The sequence below is a fragment of the Toxorhynchites rutilus genome, chromosome 3 (genome assembly GCF_029784135.1).
Source record: "Toxorhynchites rutilus septentrionalis strain SRP chromosome 3, ASM2978413v1, whole genome shotgun sequence".
NCBI lineage: Eukaryota > Metazoa > Arthropoda > Insecta > Diptera > Culicidae > Toxorhynchites > Toxorhynchites rutilus.
Genome location: NC_073746.1, coordinates 189,979,029 through 190,003,586, shown reverse-complemented (window position 1 = coordinate 190,003,586; position 24,558 = coordinate 189,979,029). Strand labels below are relative to the sequence as shown.

Genomic DNA, 24,558 nt, shown 5'->3' with positions numbered 1-24,558 from the left:
CATATCGGCCGAAACATTGGGCAAAGTGATGGAAAATGCCGAAAAAAGGGCACATTTTGCGGTCAAGGCCAGAGGCGGTCATTTACGAGATATCATAATCAAAAAGTAGTTAGAACAAATCTCCTTGGACCAAAATAAATTAATTTCAAAAAAAAAATGGAATAGCGACATCGATGACGTTTCGGTCGCTCTTGTCATACACAGTACGATCCCAGTACAGATTGAAACGGGCATTTGCCAGGACAGGTGCAGGCAGGTACCTTTAGTTTGGTACGATGTCTTCCAATAGACCACATTGGAGCGTCAGTTGTTGATGGACAATGCGGGCCACGTCGTTGTGGCGGTCGATGTAGGCTGCGTTGGCCAAAACGAGACAACCTCCTATGATGTGCTATATATTTCCACTTGGTTGAAGGCACATTCGGCAAATGTCATCAACGTCTTGATGCCAGACGAACCACCTGTAGTTTCTTGTCGGCATTTTCCCGTCCTGGATGGCTATCATGTCGATATCTACTTCTGAAGAGAATTCACCACGCGTTTGCCACAGATTAGATGCGGCCTGTGGCCGGTGCAGTTGATGGGAATAGGAATCATGCAGCGCTGCTTCTGCTTCCAAGCTGCAATCTTCTCCTCCACTGTTTGCAGATTCCAGTTTAGATGGTACTCTGCTTGAGCCAAGAACAGAGCGCTGTATCCTCTATCAGCGGCGTTATTATTTTTTGTTTTTTTTTGCTCTTATTATATTTTGAATAAACCATGAAGTGGATTTGTTTATGTCGTACCTTAAAAGTGTCTATTTAAGAACAAAAGACATTTTTTGTTTTTCTAACAAATAAATCAACGATACTGAAATGGCAGAATGGTCTACTAATTACCTACTTTTACGTAGTATTGACTGGAATATCGAAAAGTTTTTTTTTTAAATATTGAAACACTTTGGTTTCGAATGGGATTGCACAATGAGAATGAATTGCTACTCCCAAGCGTCATTCAGTGTGTTCTTTGTGAAATTTCACTGATTGATGTTAATCACGGAGAGCAACTACGAAGTGTACAGTCTACCCAAGCTCAAGTTCAAGCTGTAACACTTTGATTTCGGATGGGGTGGATTTTTTTGCGTCCGTGTATCGTCACGCGTTTTCAGTGTATCGTCACGAGAATCGTTCCATCTGTACCACGTCGCAGTCATCGTCGTTTCTCAATTTACACCTAACTTAATTACATTTGATTACATTTTTTTATATTTTCAGGTTTGTTCCTGACTGATTTGGTGTACATAGATCTCGCACATCCACATAGGGGTGGATTGGAATCGGAACAACGATGTACCAAGATGAACAACATTTTACGAGTGATATCAAATTATCAGGGATCGGATTACTCACACATTCAACCAATCACGAAAACACTGGATTATCTGAACTCCGTTCGCTACATAGAGGAACTTCAAACCATTTTTGAAGATGACCAATACAAGTAGGAACCTTTCATTGATACAATAATGACAAAGAAAATTTAGAAGTTGACATCGATTTTTTTCAACGTTTCGCAACGCAAATCAATTTCTGAAATGTAATATTGAAAAAGGAATTCGTTTTTTTTCGGTAAATGGCTGGAGTAGTCAATATATTGGTTGTACAAGTGCTTGTGCTAGGTGACATTATAAAAATAAGATTTCATAGCAAACACAAATTTCTCATGCGTTGATGATTGCTTGACTTAGTTGAGTTTAAGCACGTGTCAAGGATGTATCAGAAAATGCGCCATATTCTACCGTATTTGAGTTTTGGTTCTGATTTTTGTTTGGTCTACGAATCGCAAGAGAATCGATTTATTCTTGAAGCGATAGAAATGGCTCACTTACGACCATATCATGTGAAAAGCGGTGAGCAGTGCTGGAAAAAATCAACTCATTCATTTGAATTTGAACGAACAATTACCGTCAGCCACACTTCTCTTCATACGAATATCGCGGGCTCATAAGCTACATTGACGAATGGACATGATTCATCCATACATATCTCTTCTCACTGTATCTCTTCCATTCGATAGAATAACCGCACCTTCATTTATGCCACTCGTCATGCTATTATTTGAGATTTACGTTTGTACATATCAATAGAACTAGTGTCCGAAACTCAATTGACATCCGACGATGCTTTGGTTTGTTTTCAGAAGAAAACAGAGCAACAGCTCGCGAGAATTTTTTTTTCTTTCATTCCGCATTACTACGGGACGATAACACATGAGTAAGGGAGTATTAGAAATGAAAGACGTAGTTCTATGTCAAAAACTGATCAAGGTGTTGTTCGAAGAGTCGAAATTCTTGATCTCAAGTGTTGAACGTGTTAGTACGTGTAACGTGTAAGTTCTTCGACGGAGAACTGTTTGTTGAATGTCTTTCCAATACGGTTGCTCGGAATCCGAATCGATTAACTGAGTTCGTGTCCCCTTTTTTGACGGATGAACTCCGATTCTTATCCAGAAATTAAGCACAATTCAGCGATGTATCCCCGTAGCATGTTCGTGGTGTCGACAGGGTCCTTGTAGATCGTGTCGTTCGCTTGCGGGATAATCCAAGGTGGCAACTCAACCGGGAAAACCGGGAAATAGCCAGGAATTTTTTTCACCAGGATAAACCGGGAATTTTTATACAAAACCAGGAAAAATCAGATGAATTAGTATTTTTAATTATTATTTAAATGTAGTGTACCTGTATGTTTTATTTACATTGATCATCAATCAGTCAACGGAGCGTTCGTCGACGCTTTAGTCCCGTCTAGAGTCGGAGTCTCAAATCGACGCAAGTTTGATTTTTCATCTTCCCACAAATACAACCATCAAAAATTACACATGCGTTAACCGCCATGCACCAACCTACACGCTTTCTATTTTCGATTCTACAAACCATGCTCATTCGAGTGTGCAAGACTGCATCACCACACGGATAAAATATGTGAAGTTCTCTGTGAACACATATCACTGGACTAATAGGTCTGTGTCATTCAATGCTGGCTTAGACCTCTCGTGAATGTGAACAAACATTTTTTTTGTTAATAATGCATCAATCCATATATAAAACGCGAGGAAAACATCATGAAATTATACGAAGAAACGTGTTCTAACTGAAAAACATATTTAAATACCATTCATATTGATAAAAATGGACTAAATTCACTACGATACCGTGGAATTTAGATGTTGGTGAATCCCAAAGAATCCCAAAGGTTCAAAATCAGCAAGATATACATGGTGCAACAAAACCTTCAAAATAAATTCTATGGGCAAATTAGCTAGCCAGAGCTTGCGAGGCTTGCGCTCGCTCGGCGGCGACATCAAATGTAGGAGGAGCTGTTGTTACAGGTAAACGTTGTAAATTGATCCATAGAATTAAACTCGACTGTTTTTTTTTGTTCTCTCTCAATAGGCCCTGCCAAAGAAATTGCAACGAAAATCGCTGTCGCGGGTAGAGTTGGGAAAAACTGTAATTTATCCATTTCACTGAAACGCCGAATACAGAGACGAGTCAGATCGAGATCTCATTTGGGCAATCTTCCTCAGCAAGTGGTAGACCTGAACCCATGATTCTTGGAGAAAATATGACGAAGGCAGAGCTAATATGGGTACTTGAAACTGTGTCATCACACAATTCTGCTCGCACCGAAAACACTGGTGCTCAGCTCTTTCCGCATATGTTTCCGAACAGTTAGAGGAAAATTAAAGGGTTAGAGGAAATATGAGTTTTCCACAGCAATTGGGAATTTTTTGACTCAAGCGTAACTTTTGAAATTTTCTGCATGACTTCTATTTTGTATGAAAAAAAAAAAAAATAAAATAAAAAACAGGAAGTGGGTTATATCTATGGTATAACCGCAAGGGTGACGTAGGACTATCGTTGATTTAGAGATCATTTGTTCGAAGTTGAATCTAAATCCATTCTGAATGAATGAATAAATGAATATTTGGGGGACTTCGAAAACGAGAGCGTTACGTTGGAGGCACAAGGTTTAATGCATCCAATATAGGATACGAAAAACCTTGTTCTGAAGAATAATCTTCAGAAGCTAACCTGCTAACTGTACTTGATTGACAAATCACAAACCCAAATGTATTATATGGATATTTTATGGATAGAAAACATTAAAATAAACTCTTTCGCTTGAATGTAATTTTCAATTCCAAGGGGAACTGGCAGATTATTTTCCAGCAACGATTAGATATTTCCACATTTTCCTCGATACTGGAAGCCCACCAGTGGTTAATACTAACTCGATAACCACCTGTTAATAGTACTTGATTGAAACATATTTGGTCACAGTGTTACATGGATAGAAAACATTCAAATAAACTCTTTCACATGAATGTATTTTTGAATTCCCAGAGGAACTGGCAGATTATTTTCCAGCAATGATTAGATATTTCCACATTTTCCTCGATACTGGAAGCCCACCAGTGGTTAATACTAACTCGATAACCACCTGTTAATAGTACTTGATTGAAACATATTTGGTCACAGTGTTACATGGATAGAAAACATTCAAATAAACTCTTTCACATGAATGTATTTTTAAATTCCCAGAGGAACTGGCAGATTATTTTCCAGAAATGATTAGATCTTTCCGGAACTTTCTCGATGCTGAATGGCATCCAAACGGAAAGAATTCCGCGCGTGTATGTGTATGTAGCGATGTCTTCCCGGGGAACCGTTTGTGGCATCACTCTCCTCCTGATGGATTCCCTTCTGGCCTAGGGTGCACAAACAGGCTCTTGGTGACACCGTTCATCCGCGCTTTCATGATAAACGAAGAGCTTCACCACAACAGCGACAACATGCTCCAATCGCTGTTGAATTAGAACTGAGTGGATTTCCGAGCGGCGCTCGCTTATATACCGATTGGTGATTTCAATAGCCTGTTTTGAAAGCAATTTTAAGACTATTGAAACAAGTTTTTGGATCAAAAAGTAACAAATATAGAACGCGTAGACATTTTATCTTTCGAATGAAGTGTTTATCATACCATTTCGTTCAGTTGTTTAGGAGCTATTAACGCTCAAAATCTCGGTCTCCGGCGTAACGCTTTCGTTTTCGAAACTTTGATTTTACACCCCGGTATAGAAATGAAAGACGTAGTCCTACGTCAAAAATATGTATTTTGAATATTGCAAATTGAATTTTTATTTTGTAAATAAAAAAAAGAGTACTAATGTTTTTTTCTTAGTGTACATTTTTTCATATTCAACCATCAATACTCTATACCTCTTTCTAAGACAATATTTCGGTACGACTCATAGTTTTTGAGATATAAATTATCAAAGATTTCTCTTACTCAAATCAATACGCCCTTTTCAAAAGTTACGCTTGAGTCGAAAAATTTCCAATTGCTGTGAAAAACTCATATTTCCTCCAACCCAAACGGAATACACACTTTCATTGGAATCAAAAATACAAGTTTTTAAAATCTGCATTTGGAATTGCTGTAATGGATAAATTGATCAAGCCTTCGCTTTTGAAAGGTAATCTGAAGTCTCTCACAAACGTTCATCTTTCTGATAAATCGTTTCTACCAGCAGCTAAAAACCAAAAGTGTTGTGGAGAAAAATCAAGTTTCTGAGAAAAATATCTTGATTTTTCGATAGAACTGTCGAAAAATGAAGGAACGATCACATTTGTCGTATCCCGTGACACGATATATATCTTGTATCGATCCAGCAGTTAATGCCAACTATCCTGATGTTGCAAAAAAGCGCATGTATTTCGGTCTTGAAAAAAAAAATACGCGAAGAGCTCTCACGAGCGTTACATTGAAGCTCTCAAGAAGTCCAATCAGGAAGATAAGAAGAATAAGAAGATCGTAGCGGAACGGAAGTGCAAAGCGGCGCAAGAAGCGAAGGAGTTAGAGGCCAGAAAAGTGCAAATACTTGCGGATGCTCAGAAAGAGTTATCATTTATTGAGGACCTTATGACGTTGATAAGTAATCAATGAACCAACAAATGAACGTTTTTCAAAGATAATCTTCATATGTCAAATTGCATTATTAATAAATAAAAAAAATGGTAGGGGCTTGTATGTCGGACACGACCGCATTTTCGACGTAGAATTACGCAATTATATTATACAATCCACTTGTTTACCAATTCGAATATTATTTTAGAATGCATCGAAGTTTTTGAAATAACTTTTTAGTTTTTTTATTTTTGCTACTAAAATTTTCATTTGAAATTCGAACAATTTCAAACTAGTAGGCCTGGCCTGGCAAACTGATAGAGAATAATATGGATATCGTTACCAGACCGTAGATTTACATATTAGAAGTTTGTATAATTTTGAACAGTTGCCATGTAAGATCAATTCATGCATTGTAATAGATTGTGTTTTTCATTACAAGCAAATTTAATTAACGTCCTTTTACATTTGATATGATGCCTAGGACTACCAAAATATATGAACGGAAGAGTTGTCAAACGATCATTGTATTTTACATTTCCCTCTGAAATTATTGCACATTTTATGTTTACGTAGTTCTCGAACCGCGAAAGTTCCTCTAGTATCTGAAAATTCACCTCTAGTATCTGAAATGATGATTTCCCCAGGCTTCTTTGTTTAAAAGTACGTTTTAGGGAAACATATTCCGGTCTGCACAACGACAAGCGAGTCCAAAAGTATTCAACACCAAAAAAATCCCCGACTTGCATGTATACATAACTAGAATAGTTAAGAGCTGATGAAGTGAGATGATTCAAGAAAAAGTTGTGCCATAGCGTACACAATTCCAGCTATCTGAAACAAAAAAAAAACGTACAGATTCTGAATCATGGAATATGCCGCTATCGCATGAGCCTCGGACAAGTGAAAGACATCTTTTTTGACAAAATTGCGGCCGTTTGAAAAACCCATTTTGTTTTCAAAACGTTTTTTCCTGATTTTTCAAAAACTATGGATTGGGCACGGTATCGCCACTACGCTATCTTTTGTGTGTATTGATTATAATTATTAATTAAACTAGTGAATGAATGAAACAATTTACGAATTCAATTGCAAACAAATCTCAAAACTTCTTGGTTTCGGAATCTGTATTGGAAAAAACACATTCCGGTTTGCAAAAATGCAAGGGAGTACAAAAGTACCCGCTGCTTGCATCTATTTTTCTATGCAAATTTCCCCAGACTCGATGGTTTTAAAATCTGTGTTAGAGAAACATTTCAATTTGCAGAAACGCAAGCGAGTACAAAAGTACGCGCTGCTTGCGTTTATTTTGCAATACCGATTTCCCCAGGTGTCATGGTTTTGGAGTCTGTGTTAGAGAAACATTCCAATTTGCAAAAAATATTTTTAAAATATCACTTTTTAGGGGTTCATGCGATAGAGAGATGCCTGTAGATTGTATCCATACAAATTCGAATCGGTTCAGTAGAACTTGAGATATCGCGTACGCCAGTTTGAAAAAACTAGTTTTGAGGAAAACGCGTTGAAGTTCTTTGTTATGGCCGTAGCAAGTTAGGTCCGCATTACTAAAATGACTCTAACTCGGTAAATAATAGGATTTTCGATATATCCTTTCTAGGGTATACTCTTGGATGCCTAAACTACATAAGTATGAAAGAAAAAAAAAATTTTTTTTTCAAATTTCTAGACTAGAATACTGCCTTAAGGGCGGACCCCTGTCCGAAAGGACGAAAAATAATGAATTTTCTTTATATTTTTTAGGATGTTAGGAATAAAGTGAAGTATTCGGGTATTTTGGTTAATGTATAATAGAAGATGTATTTCTTATTTTTTAAGTGTACGATTAATGGTTAATGGTTATTAAGGCCATTAAGAGCTGGAGGCGTAGATACTGTCAGAAATCGGTACCTTGCTGGTGGTATCGGTACTGAAGCAACGGGGTGTCGCAGAACGAATTCCAACAAATATTTCGAAACTTTAGGACAATACTTAAAGTGTCATATAGGGGTTTTTGAAAATCCGGAAAATGGTGGCTATTTTTTAAAGGAATTTTTTCATGAAAAATCGTCGGCCGCGTAGCTTTTTCTAATCGACCACCTGTCTGATATGTACACGTTACTAAAATCCGTCATGTACAAAGGGTCGTACCCAAAAAAATTTAAAATAAAAAGAAAGTATCGTTGGTTCCAAATTAATGTTTTGCAGATTTTGTTCTTTCGAGTTTTCTTAAGATCGAATACTTAGTCGAAAACAGCCACAATTGCATTATTTGAAATAAATAAAATTTTATTAAAGCCTTTTGAATACAAAGAAAGGAGTTTTGTTACATCAGGAGAATTATTGTTTCTAAAAGTACAACTCGACGAATGAACTGATACCGCCTGGTTATATGTATCCATAAAAATGTGTTTGCGGGATATGTCTAATGAAGAAGAATTTTTAACAAATTTTTATCAATGAAGGGACAAACGATATGTCGAAATACATATACAACTCGTTCAAGTCCTTCATCGCTAAAACGTGATTTCCAATAAAAAAATTGGGATCGATTACGATTGGTGGAGTTCCTTGCACGGTTGGAAATCATAATGGATTTGCAATGTTTCGCAAAGTTAATGATAATATCTCAAATTTTATCAATTACCATTGTATCCATCGGCAAATACTGTGCGCAAAAATATAGAAATCCGATGATGTGAGGAATTTGACATTAAAAATAGTCAATATAGTTAGTTAAAATAGTTAACTACGTATAGAAATCAGTTTGCAGAAACGCAAATTCAGGACAAGAGAATAGTGAGTCAAATATTTTTATTAATATTACACTCCGACGTGCCAAGTTTTTTTTAAATTTAATGGCAACTGCTAAGAAATCATATCCTCAATAAATGATTATAAATGGGTGCATGGTCTCGTTTTTCATTGTGCCATCCAAGCGAAGCAAAATGAATTAAATTTGAAACATCGTTGAAAAAAACTGAAAACACTCTCAGAAGCACATTTCAGGAGACAAAACTTTAAGCAACTCTTATTGCGACTAAATCAGCAGATTAAAACACATGCAGATTAAATTTCTTAGTTACGAAATGAGTTTGGCAGATGATTTGAAGATATTTCATAATATAATTCATGTCATTTCCATTCAATGATGCAATCAACATAGAGAAAGGTGAAAGTTTTTAAGCCGCAGATGAAGGACCTATTCACTGACCTGAACTCTACGACGCCTTGAACATTATTCGCAGATATTCTCTCTAAGCATTTTCTCTTAACATTGAAACGGCGCTAAGAATTTCACTGGCGCTTCTAGTTACAATGGTATCGTGCGAACGCAGTTTCAGCAAGCTTAAATTGATTAAAAACTATCTGCGTTCTAAAATAAGCCAAGGCCGGCTCAATGACTTGGCAATTCATTGAAAAAAAAAATCGCTAAAGAATCGCTAAGGCCTTGATTCAGATACAATTGTGGATCATTTTGCTGCAAGAGAAGTATTTGGCTAGAGAATAAGCGAAGCTGGTAATGATATTTCTAGCCTTCTAAATACAAATAAACTGCTCAACGTGAACATTGGTTTAAGTGAGTAGTTTTCACAAAATATCACAATCTCAAAACTAGTGATAAAACGAAAAAAAATGTACTTTTTGGGAGTACCATTTTTATAGTTTGCCGGGGGCGCTGTCGTCCCTCATTACGCCACTGAGTAACAGTATTAGTATAATGAAAACATTAAACTACTTTTTTAAATTTACATTTCTCTTTTCGTTTTCTTCGGAATGTTTTACATGTTACAGAGAAAGTTAATGAAACCGTTTAAAAACATTCTCGTCAGCTCGCGCAGTCCGAAGCCGCCGGACGCAAAGTTGTTCGTGTCCGTTATTGTGTTGGAACAATACCGTTATCGGTTTCGCTGAAGTGATTGTGTCGCTCTAACGGTGTTTTCTTTATTGCGAGAGTGAAGTGATAAGTAATCACAACCAGCGGGAGGGAGAAGTCCTCCACTGCGGGCGCTGTGAGCGTGTGCCGTTCCTCGTCATCGTATTGTGGTGCGATACACCATTGCTGTTGTGCCAAGCGATCATCACGTGGTTCGATTGGAGCACCGTTACAAATCATCCGCACCGTGCGCTTCAAGTATTTTAGTTTATATATATATATATATATATATATATATATATATATATATATATATATTAGGTTAAGGATTTAAAAAAAAAAAGAAAAAGTATAATTGTATATCTGCCATAATGGCAGAGTGCGATCCTCCTGATATGGACATTGAATCTGATGTTTCCTCCTCACTAACTACTGGGAAGTCGCTTAAACGCGTTCCCCCCTCAGACGATGTCTTTTCAGAGAAAGAGTTAATCAACCTCAACAAGCCCCCTTCAAGAAAATTGGCAAACTTTTCCACTTCACCCCCTCAATCTCCCGCTCCCGCTTCCGATTATCTCCCGAACTTGCCTCCCAGCCCAACTGTTCCCGCTCCCGCTCAACAATCGACCTCGTCCTCCCCCTCAGTTGTCCCCTCTCCGCGTGTCAAGGTCTATCCAGAAGATGCATCTGGATCTGGCCCATGGGTTGTTTTCTTCCGGCCAAAACCCAACGGGAAATCGCTCAACGTCATTCAGATCATGAAAGATCTGACAAAAAATTATTCCTCCGTGGTCGAAATTAGAAAGGTTCGACCGAACAAACTGCGTGTTGTCGTGGCTGATCGGAAGCAAGCTAACGAGATTGTTGTCGACAATAGGTTCGTACTAGAATATCGCGTCTATGTGCCCTGCCATAACGTAGAAATTTCGGGGTGATTACAGAAACGGGTCTGACGAGCGCATTAATAAAAGAGGGAGATGGCAGATTTAAAAAGCTCCCTTTGACGAAAGTTAAAATTTTGGACTGCCATCAATTAGGAAAAGTGTCCCAAGAAGAGGGAAAAACAAAATTCACGCCGTCCGACTCGTTTCGAGTAACTTTTGCTGGTTCCGCCCTCCCTGACTACGTTATGGTGGACAAATTGAGGCTTCCGCTGCGTCTCTTCGTGCCAAAGCCCATGACTTGCAACAAATGCAAGTCAGTTGGTCACACAGCAGACTACTGCGCCAACAAGGAGCGCTGTGCCACTTGCGGAGAGCAACATGTGGGCAAATCCTGCAGTGCGACTGAGCATAAGTGTCCATATTGCGGGGGGACCCCACATGAGCTCTCAGCTTGTGAAAATTACAAGAGTCGCTGGGAGAAACAGAAGCGCTCTTTAAAGGGCGCTTCTCCACAGGCCCAACAACAACAACATCCAATCTCCTCACACAATATCTTTTCCACGTTGCCAGTTGACGAAATGGAAGCGGACACAGCTCACGGGGGTACACCGTTTATTTCCCAAGGGAATCCCCGGCGCAAAAATGTGACCACTCCCAAAATTCAATCACAAGTCCCTCCGGTGATATCCCCTGTTAGCTTGCCCAAAAAAACCAGTGCAGCGGACAAGCAAAATCAGGTTCCTCCTGGCTTCCGTGGGAATAGTTCACCTTCGAACGACCCAGCACTCGAGGGGACATCAAAAACCCCAACTGTCCCTATTTTTCCGTCCAGCTCAACTTCCCAATAGGGATTTATAAAGTTGTCTGACCTTTTGGATCAAATCTTCAAGTGTTTTAACGTTTCCGACTCCATCAGAACCATTGTCATTTCAATGCTTCCAGTATTAAAGACAATTTTGCAACAATTGATGCAAACATGGCCCCTCCTTGCAATGATTATCTCTCTTGATGTCTAATTTAAATAGAGAGGTCGGAGATATCACTGTTTTACAGTGGAATTGTCGTAGTCTTATCCCTAAATTGGATACATTCAAATTTTTAATTCATAAGTTCAATTGTGATGTTTTTGCTCTGTCCGAAACTTGGCTTTCTTCGCGAGATGATCTCTCTTTCCATGATTTCAATATTATACGCTTGGACCGTGATGACAGATACGGAGGGGTGCTATTGGGGATCAATAAGTGCCACTCATTTTTTCGAATTGACCTTCCACCTATTGGAGGGATTGAAGCTGTTGTCATGCAAACATCAGAGGCAAAGACCTCTGTATTGTCAGCTTGTATTGGCCTCCGAGAGCTGCGGTTAGCCGCAAGCAACTTGTTGACATGTGCTCACTCCTTCCTGAGCCACGATTGATCTTGGGAGACTTCAACTCTCACGGAACTGCCTGGGGGGAACAGTACGACGACAATCGTTCATTGTTGATATATGACCTTTGTAACAGCTTCAATATGACCGTTTTGAACACTGGGGAAACAACACGTGTACCTAAACCTCCTGCTAACCCAAGTGCTCTTGACCTCTCGCTTTGCTCGAATTCATTATCGTTAGATTGCAAGTGGAATGTAATCCAGGACCCCAACAGTAGTGATCACTTGCTAATCAAAATTTCCATCACCATTGGGTCGAATTCTTCTGAATCTATAAACATGGCATATGACCTCACAAGACACATTGACTGGAAAAAATATGCGGACGCGATTACTCTAGCCATCAATTCCAGAGATGGTTTACCTCCATTGGAGGAGTATAACTTCCTTTCTCGTTTGATCTATGACAGCGCAGTTCGCGCTCAAACGAAACTCATCCCAGGTTCCACCATTTCCCGAAGGCCTCCCAATCTATGGTGGGATAGCCAATGTTCCAAGCTTTATGTAGAAAAATCGAATGCATTTAAAGCTTTTCGGAAACGTGGTACTCCTGAAAATTTTCAAACGTATTTAACCCTTGAGAATCAGTTCAAAAATTTGATCAAAGGGAAAAAACGTGCTTATTGGCGAAATTTCGTGGGAGGTTTGTCACGAGAAACGTCAATGAAAAAATTATGGAAAGTGGCTCGAAACATGAGAAATCGCTCTTCAACGAATGAAAGCGAAGAATATTCACGAAACATGGCGAAACATCGCTTGTTGAATTTATTCAATCGGTTTCTGGAACATAATATTGTTCCAGATGATTGGAGACAAGTACGAGTTATAGCTATTCAAAAACCCGGAAAACCCGCGTCCGACTTCAATTCGTACCGCCCAATAGCAATGCTGTCTTGTATACGGAAAATGTTGGAGAAAATGATCTTGTTTCGCCTTGATCGATGGATTGAAACGAATGGCCTACTCTCAGATACACAATATGGGTTCCGCAGGGGCAAGGGGACGAATGATTGTCTTGCGTTGCTTTCTTCAGAAATTCAAATGGCTTACGCCGAAAAAAAACAAATGGCTTCAGTATTCTTGGACATAAAGGGGGCCTTTGATTCAGTTTCAATAGAGGTCCTGTCAGACAAATTACACTCTCGGGGTCTGCCGCCTCTATTGAATAATATGTTATATAACTTGCTTTGTGAGAAACATTTGAATTTTTCTCACGGGGATTCGACAGTAAGTCGGGTCTCCTACATGGGACTCCCCCAGGGCTCATGTTTAAGCCCCCTTTTGTACAACTTCTATGTAAGCGACATCGACAATTGCCTTACACAAAATTGCAACCTAAGACAACTTGCAGATGATGGAGTGGTGTCTGTCGTAGGATCAAACGAATCCGAACTGCAAGGACCCTTACAAGATACTTTGAACAATTTTTCAACCTGGGCCATTGGGCTAGGGATCGAATTCTCCACGGAGAAAACAGAGATGGTGGTTTTTTCTAGGAAGCATAGACCAGCAAAACCAAAGCTTCAACTTTTGGGTAAACCGATCACTCATGCTATGTCTTTCAAGTATCTTGGGGTCTGGTTCGACTCCAAATGTACTTGGGGGGCCCATATTAGGTATCTGAGTAAAAAATGCCAACAAAGAATAAACTTTCTCCGTACAATTACCGGCACCTGGTGGGGAGCCCATCCCGAAGATCTTCTAATGTTGTATCGAACAACTATTCTCTCAGTGATGGAGTATGGCAGTTTCTGTTTTCAATCAGCTGCCAAAACACACCTCATTAAACTCGAGCGAATTCAGTATCTTTGTCTCCGTATTGCGTTGGGATGTATGCCCTCAACGCATACCATGAGCCTCGAGGTTTTGGCAGGCGTACTCCCACTAAAAGATTGCTTCAATTTATTATCTCTTCGGTTCCTCATCCGATGTAAGGTTATGAACCCATTGGTGATCGGAAATTTTGAGCAGATAGTCTTAGCTCTGTCGAAGCTATCCGTTCAGTGAGGCCGGAAAAGCACTCGCCGTACTTCCTTGAGAGAATACGAGAAATTTTGAGTGCTTTATCCAGACGCTGTTATGTCATTACCTTTGTCTGGGTCCCTTCACATTGCTCAATTCCGGGTAATGAGAGGGCTAACTCATTAGCAAAGGTAGGTGCAATTGAAGGCGAAATTTATCAGCGTCAAATCGCCTTCAACGAATTTTATTCTTTAGTTCGTAAAAATACCATCGTTAACTGGCAACGCAAATGGAACGAAGATGAATTGGGCCGGTGGCTCCACTCAATTATCCCTAAGGTTAGCCTCAATCCGTGATTCAAAAGTCTGGAATTGAGTCGGGACTTTATTCGCACCTTCTCCCGACTCATGTCCAATCACTGTTCGTTAGACGCGCTGCTTTTTCGTTTTAATCTTGCCGACAGCAATCTCTGCGGTTGTGGCCATGGTTACCACGATATCGAACACGTTGTTTGGTCGTGCGAGTTGTATCTTGTCGCCAGATCGAATTTAGAAAACTCCCTTCGGGCTGGAGGAAAGCAGTCCAATGTGCCGGTGAGAGATGTGTTGGCTCGGTTAGACCTTGATTACATGTCCCAAATATATGTTTTCCTTAAAGCTATCGATCTTCGAGTGTGATTGTTCATACATCCTTTTCCCCTCCTTTTCGTCCTTCGCGAGCTATCGGTTCCCTTCCTACTAACATTAGAATAAGTTAAATTGTAAATACATATTAGATGTAAGGATAGTTTTAAGAATTGAGTGTGAAGTGTCAGTGTGAATGAGAATGTGAATGTGAATGTGAGTGCGAGTGTAAACACACATCTCCTTACATCCCATCCTTTTCCTAATGAAAATGTGTCACCCTTCGAAACTCGAGTCGACCGCGAGTAATCGGTTTCCTATTTCATTAACCATAGAATTAAGGAAACAACATGTTGATATATGCTAGTTGAAATATAGTTAAGAGTTTGGCTCCATTAAACTTATGTAACTGAGCCTGTAAAAATAAACGGATTAATAAAAAAAAAACATTCTCCCTGTATATGCGAGTTTTATTTTATTTAACTTTGTTTTCAATAGTTCTGTTCCGTTTTTACAGTTCTATTGTTTGTTTTACTATATTTTTTGTTCTACGACAATCTTCAACAGAGAAAAAATTAATTCATCTTGTTTTGCAAACTTGTAGAGTGTTTGCATGTATATTAAAAACCTGGAATTTTTCAAAAAATCTACCAGGAAAACCGGGAAAAAACAGGAATTTCAAAACACAAATCAAGTTGCCACCCAAAACACAAATCAAGTTGGATATGATTATGGAATCTTTTGTTCCAATTCAGCGCGTTGACGCGCCTCCATAGGTCTTGCTTTCGTTGATGAATTCCAAAGAGCCGGTCCTTCTGTTCAACTTCACTTCCTTGATAAGCCGCCGCACCTTTATGTGCTGCGCTCGGTATCCGTTATGCCCGCTTCCTTTCCCGAGTCATCGATCAATATTCGCTTGGCCCCACGCAGGAATCTCCTTAATCATACATTTTTCATTCTAAACTTTTTTGAATTATCATAAAATCGATAGCCAACTTCTCTTTTTATTATAGCTGCATTTTATTAGGTCTTAAACAAATATTCAAACATTTACAGGAAATCACTCAAATTGGAACCGTTAACACCATCATCGTTACAGACAATCAGCAAAACCACAGGCTCTAAGCAGGATAGTTTTATCGGTTGTAACGACAGCAAACCCTCTACACTAGCCTCTCTAAATTTGTCCCCAGCAAAATCGAACTCCATGCGGTTTCCTGTATCAGCAACCAATAACTCTGCCTCGAAAATCATTGGACACCGCAAATGCCGAAGTCTGGGAACGAAGTAAGTAGACCAAATTGAAGAATTGTCATTTTTGGGAAACGAGCTTTTTGAGAAAAGCAATCAATAACATCGAAAATATGTGTTCACATCCCTTGCTGAAAATGTAACAATACATATAGTAAAGTGGCATCAGAATACATCATGGCAGTATTTCACAACTCTAAATGTGTATGAAGCTCAGAATGTTTGGAATGTTGTATCAAGTCATACCTCAGAGAGTACTAAAATCTAAATGCTTCTATACTTCTTCCCTAAATGTCTTGCGTGTACTTCTTGACAAATGGTCAGTTTGCACCATTCCTCACTTTGCGCACTTCATAACGTATTTCCATTTACGTTGATCAGTGTTATGATTAACAAGACATAAAATCAACAATTAACCTAGCAATTAAAACAAGTTTGACACATCTCCGTACGACCTAAGATTAGAAATATTCGTTAAAATGGACGATTGTCTATTTATACAAGATAATAAGGTGTTATTTGTATATATGTTCTCTGTAGTTGTATTTGTCATCCGATTTGTTTTGGAGGCGATCTGGCGTAGTGGTAACATCCATGCCTCTCACGCTAAAGGTCACGAGTTCAATTCTCACTCCCGACATTCTTCCAAAAATGGAAGTAAAAGTGACGAACCAGCCAAATGAGTTGAAAATCACTATAATACAGATAAAAAAAAAAAAAAAAAAAAATCCGATTTGTTCTATAGCAACCACTCAACATTTTTCATAATGATATGTATTGCTTTTCTTGAAACTCATATATGTTTGTTTTCCCTATAATATTTCATTCATGTTCTAGATTTCGTAGCACAAGCTTGCCACGAAATTTTCAAAAACAGTATTGTGGTGCAACATTTAAACCTAGTGAGTCTTGTCGCTGCAAATATTGGTGAGTTTATTTAGGATATTGCATTACGCATATTTTCTACCTTTCCAAAAAATGCATGCATTGCACAACAATAGTGTGTTCAAAAGCCTTATTCTTTTAGATTGGTGTATGCTTTTTTATTCGAAATTATTCTAAATTGATTTAAAATTTTGTGGCATGCTAAAAAAGTTGGGTTTTTTTAAATCAGTTGCCATTTTTTATTTATTTACGTGTACTTCATTTCACCGCACCAACATACCGCACATCTTACAGAAATACCAATATTATAACTCAGAGGACAGATTCTTATAATCGCAAAAGTATGAACATATGACTACCGTTTTTCGATCAGTTTATTGACAAGAAACATATAGCGAATTCGTGTTTGTTCAGTACCAACGTAACTACTATTAAAATGTTTTTTATTCACACAGATTGAACGTAGTTCCACACTAGTTCCCTCCCGAAACATGGCAAAGGGGATTGGTCTTGCTGCTTCTGCTATAGTATTATTAGAATCGGAATCCAATATCAGTTCTAATTTTGAAGAGTATATTCGCGTTGACAGTAGTGAGTTTCGTGAGTAATTTGAAATCACGAATACCGCCAACAGACGTCGACACTGTACATTTATCATCTAAAAAATTCAGTTTGATAGCCTTAAGTTCAGGCTATATTGTAAGAACATCCACTCGCAGAGCCGTGGGAAATACTCGGAAAAGAAGAGAAAACTCTTGGAAAAACTAAAATGAAACTCGCGGTTACTTTAAACGAAACAGTCGTGTTTTATTGAGCGGTACTAATAGAGAATGAAAAAATATGACATTTGAACATACGCTTCATGCGCCAAGGTTGTATGCACCACCTTAGAGGCGAATGAACTGAAAAGTTTAAAACCTCTATAATTCATCACGTTCGTTCGTATGCACCACCAGGTATGTTAATTTTACTATGCTGAAGGTAGTCGTTCTATTCCAACACTCCTCCTGAATGACTACAGGACACTAGTCCGATAGTCCTACTCGTTCCACGAACTTGTTGAGCATCGACGGGCCCAAAGGTTTCGTCAACGCGTCGGCCGCCATATCGCCAGATGGGCAGTAAAATAATTGCACCTCCTTACGATCACACAGCTCACGAATAAAGTGATTTTTCGTGTCGATGTGCTTGACACGACCGCTTACTCGTTCCGCTTTCGCAAAGGAGAGACAGCCTTGATTGTCTTCAAAAACCGTTGTCGCAATAGTCTGTGGTTCATCCAGGTCTCCCAACAAACGACGTAACCAAATCACCTCCTGACAAGCCACTGTTAGTGCATTGTACTCTGCCTCGAGTAACGACAGGGCAACGCAATCTTGACCTTTGCTCACCCAAGTAATTGGTGCTCCGCCAAAAAAGAACAGCACTCCAGTCGTTGATCTACGAGTTCGAACGTCGCCGGCCCAGTCCGAATCTGAATAACCAATAAGGTTCCATGCATCCTTCGGACCAAACTTCAACTTGTAGTTCTTGGTCGCACTCAGGTACTGCAAAACTCTTTTAGCTGCACTCCAGTCACTGTTGTTTGGTTCGGCGACTTTTCTTCCCAGCAGGCCTACGCTAATCGCTAGATCCGGCCTTGCGTTCACCGCCAGGTACAATAACGCTCCCACCAAGCTCCTGTACAAGGTTTTGTCCCCAAACAGCTTACTATTCTCATTCGCCGCAACGTATCCCGGGTCAATCGGTGTTCTTACAGGGTGCGCATCCATCATACCGAACTTACTGATCAAACCCTGGATGTAGGTTGTCAGTCGCAGCGTGTAGTAATCACCTCTCCGAATTTCATGACCAAGAAAATGTCTATTGGCCCAAGTGACGTAATGTCAAAACGCTCCCGCAATCTGCTGAACATACCATCTATCTCCGCTGCATTGCACAACAATAGTGTGTTCAAAAGCCTTATTCTTTTAGATTGGTGTATGCTTTTTTATTCGAAATTATTCTAAATTGATTTAAAATTTTGTGGCATGCTAAAAAAGTTGGGTTTTTTTAAATCAGTTGCCATTTTTTATTTATTTACGTGTACTTCATTTCACCGCACCAACATACCGCACATCTTACAGAAATACCAATATTATAACTCAGAGGACAGATTCTTATAATCGCAAAAGTATGAACATATGACTACCGTTTTTCGATCAGTTTATTGACAAGAAACATATAGCGAATTCGTGTTTGTTCAGTACCAACGTAACTACTATTAAAATGTTTTTTATTCACACAGATTGAACGTAGTTCCACACTAGTTCCCTCCCGAAACATGGCAAAGGGGATTGGTCTTGCTGCTTCTGCTATAGTATTATTAGAATCGGAATCCAATATCAGTTCTAATTTTGAAGAGTATATTCGCGTTGACAGTAGTGAGTTTCGTGAGTAATTTGAAATCACGAATACCGCCAACAGACGTCGACACTGTACATTTATCATCTAAAAAATTCAGTTTGATATCCTTAAGTTCAGGCTATATTGTAAGAACATCCACTCGCAGAGCCGTGGGAAATACTCGGAAAAGAAGAGAAAACTCTTGGAAAAACTAAAATGAAACTCGCGGTTACTTTAAACGAAACAGTCGTGTTTTATTGAGCGGTACTAATAGAGAATGAAAAAATATGACATTTGAACATACGCTTCATGCGCCAAGGTTGTATGCACCACCTTAGAGGCGAATGAACTGAAAAGTTTAAAACCTCTATAATTCATCACGTTCGTTCGTATGCACCACCAGGTATGTTAATTTTACTATGCTGAAGGTAGTCGTTCTATTCCAACACTCCTCCTGAATGACTACAGGACACTAGTCCGATAGTCCTACTCGTTCCACGAACTTGTTGAGCATCGACGGGCCCAAAGGTTTCGTCAACGCGTCGGCCGCCATATCGCCAGATGGGCAGTAAAATAATTGCACCTCCTTACGATCACACAGCTCACGAATAAAGTGATTTTTCGTGTCGATGTGCTTGACACGACCGCTTACTCGTTCCGCTTTCGCAAAGGAGAGACAGCCTTGATTGTCTTCAAAAACCGTTGTCGCAATAGTCTGTGGTTCATCCAGGTCTCCCAACAAACGACGTAACCAAATCACCTCCTGACAAGCCACTGTTAGTGCATTGTACTCTGCCTCGAGTAACGACAGGGCAACGCAATCTTGACCTTTGCTCACCCAAGTAATTGGTGCTCCGCCAAAAAAGAACAGCACTCCAGTCGTTGATCTACGAGTTCGAACGTCGCCGGCCCAGTCCGAATCTGAATAACCAATAAGGTTCCATGCATCCTTCGGACCAAACTTCAACTTGTAGTTCTTGGTCGCACTCAGGTACTGCAAAACTCTTTTAGCTGCACTCCAGTCACTGTTGTTTGGTTCGGCGACTTTTCTTCCCAGCAGGCCTACGCTAATCGCTAGATCCGGCCTTGCGTTCACCGCCAGGTACAATAACGCTCCCACCAAGCTCCTGTACAAGGTTTTGTCCCCAAACAGCTTACTATTCTCATTCGCCGCAACGTATCCCGGGTCAATCGGTGTTCTTACAGGGTGCGCATCCATCATACCGAACTTACTGATCAAACCCTGGATGTAGGTTGTCAGTCGCAGCGTGTAGTAATCACCTCTCCGAATTTCATGACCAAGAAAATGTCTCATTGGCCCAAGTGACGTAATGTCAAAACGCTCCCGCAATCTGCTGAACATACCATCTATCTCCGCTTCATCTGTCGATCCCATCAGCAAATCATCTACGTACACGAGTAGGTAAATTTTTGCTGCTCCACCTGGGCGTACGTATAGACAAAGATCTGATTCGCATTGCGTAAATCCAACTTCCAGAAGAACCGCACGCAGTGCCTTGTTTCAGCTTCATTGCTTCAGCCCGTAGATACACTTGTATTGCTTGCATACCGCCTCCTTCTGTCCGGCCACCTCGAAGACCGGGGGCTGCCGCATATATAGTACCTCTTCGATGGTGCCGTTCAAGTACGCTGTCTTCACATCATAATGTTTCAGCGTCAAATTCTTCTTTCCGGCTACGGCTAACAACACCCGCAGTGTCGCCTGGTGAGTCACTGGAGCGAAAACTTCCGTGTAATCGATCCCAAACGCTTGGGTGTACCCCTGAGCTACGATACGAGCCTTGTGCTTCACTATTCTGCCGGCTTCATCTCTCTTCAACTTATACACCCACTTTGATCCTACAATCTTCTTACTGGCAGGCTACTTCACAAGCTTCCACGTTTGATTAGTTTCGTGCGCCTTCATCTCATCATGCATCGCATTCCTCCACTCAGGTACAGCTAGTGCCTCCCTATAGTCACTCGGCTCTTCATCGTGCGATACCTGTCGCACAACATAGTCGTGTAATCTTCTAGGCAGCACTCCACGCGTACGACGATCTTCTCTTCTCAATTCTTCTTCTCCGTATTCATAGTCCTCATAACCATAAAAGTCACTTTGGTTTGTGTCATTCGTATCTTCATACACTGTTTCGTCGGGCTCTTCAGGCTATTCTGCCACTTGCTCGCCTCGATCTCCCATCACAATCACTGTTTGGTCTTCGCTGTCACTCTTCAGTTCCGCTGGATCTTCAGGAACAACCACCTTCTCCTCCTCCTGTTCGGAACCGTTTGCTAACTCTATGAACCGCGCATCCCGGCTGATAGTGATCCGATCCGTATCACAGTCCACGAAGCGATACGTCTTATGGTTGTCGGAGTATCCCAGGAAAGTCAACTTCTTCGCTTTTGGCTCAAACTTATTTTCCGCTTCAAGTCCGGGATGTGCACGTAAGCTTGACAACCGAAAATTCGCAGCCTCGAAAGATCCGGTTTCGATCCAGTCCACAGCTCAAACGGAGTTTGGTCGACAGCCTTTGACGTTAGACGATTCTGGATGTGAGCAGATCCGTTCACCGCAATCCTTCATCACAATACCGTCCACCAACTCCTTCGTTGGATTTCGCCCATGATGTCCATGCTCCGGTGACCCATTCGTCGATGCCAAATGTGTTGACATCGCTCGAGGTGGTTCCCGGTTACCATCATGCACCGCTCGGCCACTTTCAATATGTATTGGTTTCCGTGCATCACACCAACCGCTACGACAACATCATCCGCGGACTTGATTTCACTCGCTTTGAAAACAATGTCGAATCCTTTCAGTGCCAGCTTCCGGACGGATATGAGCCCCCCTTCCAAGGCAGGCACGTACAAAACGTACTCCAGCGTAATCGCAATACGTTTACCAGTTCCGTCCACACGTTCCGAACACCACACTTTTTCTTTTCACTTTTCGGCTTCGCATCCATCCTTAACGCTTTTTCTTCTTTATGACTCCCCGGCTGACTCTCGCGCTTTTGATGTTAATCCCGCAATCGTGTAACTACCAGGTCCATCGTCAGGTCCTCCTGCTGTCGATTCTCCAGTGAGGTAACGAAGTTGCTGTATGATGGAGGCAAGCTGCGCAATAACATAATGATTCTTAGCAGCTCTCCCAGCTCAACACCAACATTTTCGAGACGCTCAAAAAGATTTTCCATTTGCTCAATGTTAGAAGGACACATCGCCACACTCACCAAGATTCAACGCGCACAACCGCTGGAGGAGTAACGCCTGGTTCCCAATCGTCGCTTTCTCGTGGTAGGCTTGAAGGTTCTCCCACATCTCTCGTGCAGTTTTCGCTTTCTTGGCGAAGCGCAGCTGGCTGTCCTCTACGAAAAGAGCAATCGACGTACGAGCCCTCCGATCATACTTTTTCCACTGCTGGAACCTATCGTCCACTTCCTCCGGCTTGGCCATCTCGATGACGTCCCAAACTTCCTCGCGTTCAAGCATCCACGAACCGTAGTTTGTGTTGTTCAGTTTGGCAAAAGAAAATTTAACGCTATCCACCATTTTGTTTCGTGTACTTTTTCACCGACGCACACAAAGTTCTCGGAAAGTCTTCCGGCAACAGTTTTTACGCGCAGAACATACTCTTTCCTCTTTTCCGACACTGAGTCCGATAACCTGTAGGAACATCCACTCGCAAAGCCGTGGGAAATACTCGGGGAAGAAGAGAAAACTCTTGGAAAAACTAAAATGAAACTCGCGGTTACTTTAAACGAAACAGTCGTGCTTTATTGAGCGGTTACTAATAGAGAATGAAAAAAATATGACATTTGAACATACGCTTCATGCGCCAAGGTTGTATGCACCACCTGGTATGTTAATTTTACTAAGCTAAAGGTAGTCATTCTATTCCAACATATATAACGCACACTCACTCGTGAACCGAAAACATCTTCCTTTATTACAGTGTCAGGTTGAAATCAACACATTTTTTAAATTGAATTCGCTAATAGAGGGTTTCGTAAGGGTTTCGAATTGCACCCATAATAAGCATATAGTGGTTTTCACATGCGCTTTACCAAACAAACCACCACAGGACCTAACCCACGAAAACAATTGATCTAGCTCTGGTCAGACTTGATAATATGAAGATCGTTCAGACCCTGACGATTATCGGGAATGATAGACGCCAATCACATATCAACCTTTTCGTGGGTACCAATAACGATTGGGCAACCAGAAAACCAAAACCCAATCATTTTTCTGCTACCTTCTCGAAATCGTGGAAGAACTCACTAGAATCTACCTTTCAATTAAAATCAACATGATTGATGACCAATGTTGAAATATTGCTTTATCTTCAACCGCAATGCTCCTACGAATTTCTTGAGACACAGCTTAAGTAGTCTCTTACTATTTACCATTTTTACCAGTTGGACGACAAACCGATAAACATTCTTACGACATGCCCATTCACGATTTCCTGGAGTAATGCGTCTTCGAATTTATCTGCTGGTGTCAACCGCTTTCGTGCAACAATGTCGATGTTATCGGCAGAGCCAGAAAAGTTAAACGGACTTCCTCTAGGTCGTGCCACTCTTGTCTACACCCGCTCTTCTTACCACATCTTTCAAAGCGAATGAAACAAGCACGGAAGTCTTGTCGTAAATCCCTTCGAGATTCAAAGGGACTCAAGGTTGTCCACGATACTCGAACAACACACATCATCAAGTCCTAATTTCTCCCTCCAAATTATCACTATTACCCACTGCAGAGCACTTACCAGTGCATCATCGCTGTATTTAAATCATTCTCTAGGCAGTTGATCAACTCCAGCTTGTAGCTATTCAGCCGACAGATTTACTCCTCAAATCCTGGAGATCGGGGGGTGTTATTCGGTCATCTTAAGTCCGTTGCCCTGTCGTTCTCGTCCTCTTTTACATGTTGTTGACATGTTCGTCGAAATACTGCTTCCACATTTCAATCATATCACACTCGTTCGTGAGAGGGTTACCGTGTTGACTTGTAGCACGTAAGTTTGTCGCGACAGTTTCTCGTAATTTATCGTAAAACTTCCGTGTGTCGTTACTGCGGTACAGCACTTTCATCGCTTAGCGATTTCGATCATCTTGTCCTCCTTACTACTCTCTCCAATCTCCGGCATCTCTGAATATTTTCCACATCCTCCTTTCAATGTCTTCTAGGTATGCTTTGCTCCATTTGAATACTGCAAAAGTGCGATCGTTCATGTAAAAGATATGGATCACATTTTCGTGGGTCGCCATACCTTATCTTATAGCCATGAACATTTTCTCTAGACTT

At 40.5% G+C, this 24,558-nt stretch overlaps 2 protein-coding genes across 7 annotated transcripts in view; one reads left to right on the top strand and one right to left on the bottom strand.

Annotated features, from left to right (window-relative positions):
• LOC129780339 (uncharacterized) overlaps positions 1 to 24,558 on the bottom strand; it is an 81,391-nt gene that overhangs the window by 35,911 nt on the left and 20,922 nt on the right. The window lies entirely within an intron of this gene.
• LOC129780338 (ras-specific guanine nucleotide-releasing factor RalGPS1) overlaps positions 1 to 24,558 on the top strand; it is a 64,859-nt gene that overhangs the window by 26,951 nt on the left and 13,350 nt on the right. Inside the window, exons 6-8 of one of the 2 annotated variants that reach the window (XM_055788490.1) lie at positions 1,254 to 1,479; positions 15,778 to 16,008; positions 16,810 to 16,899. In XM_055788490.1, the coding sequence (XP_055644465.1) occupies positions 1,254 to 1,479; positions 15,778 to 16,008; positions 16,810 to 16,899 (547 nt within the window). The remainder of the gene's footprint in view (positions 1 to 1,253; positions 1,480 to 15,777; positions 16,009 to 16,809; positions 16,900 to 24,558) is intronic. The other variant, XM_055788491.1, reaches the window with a different exon arrangement.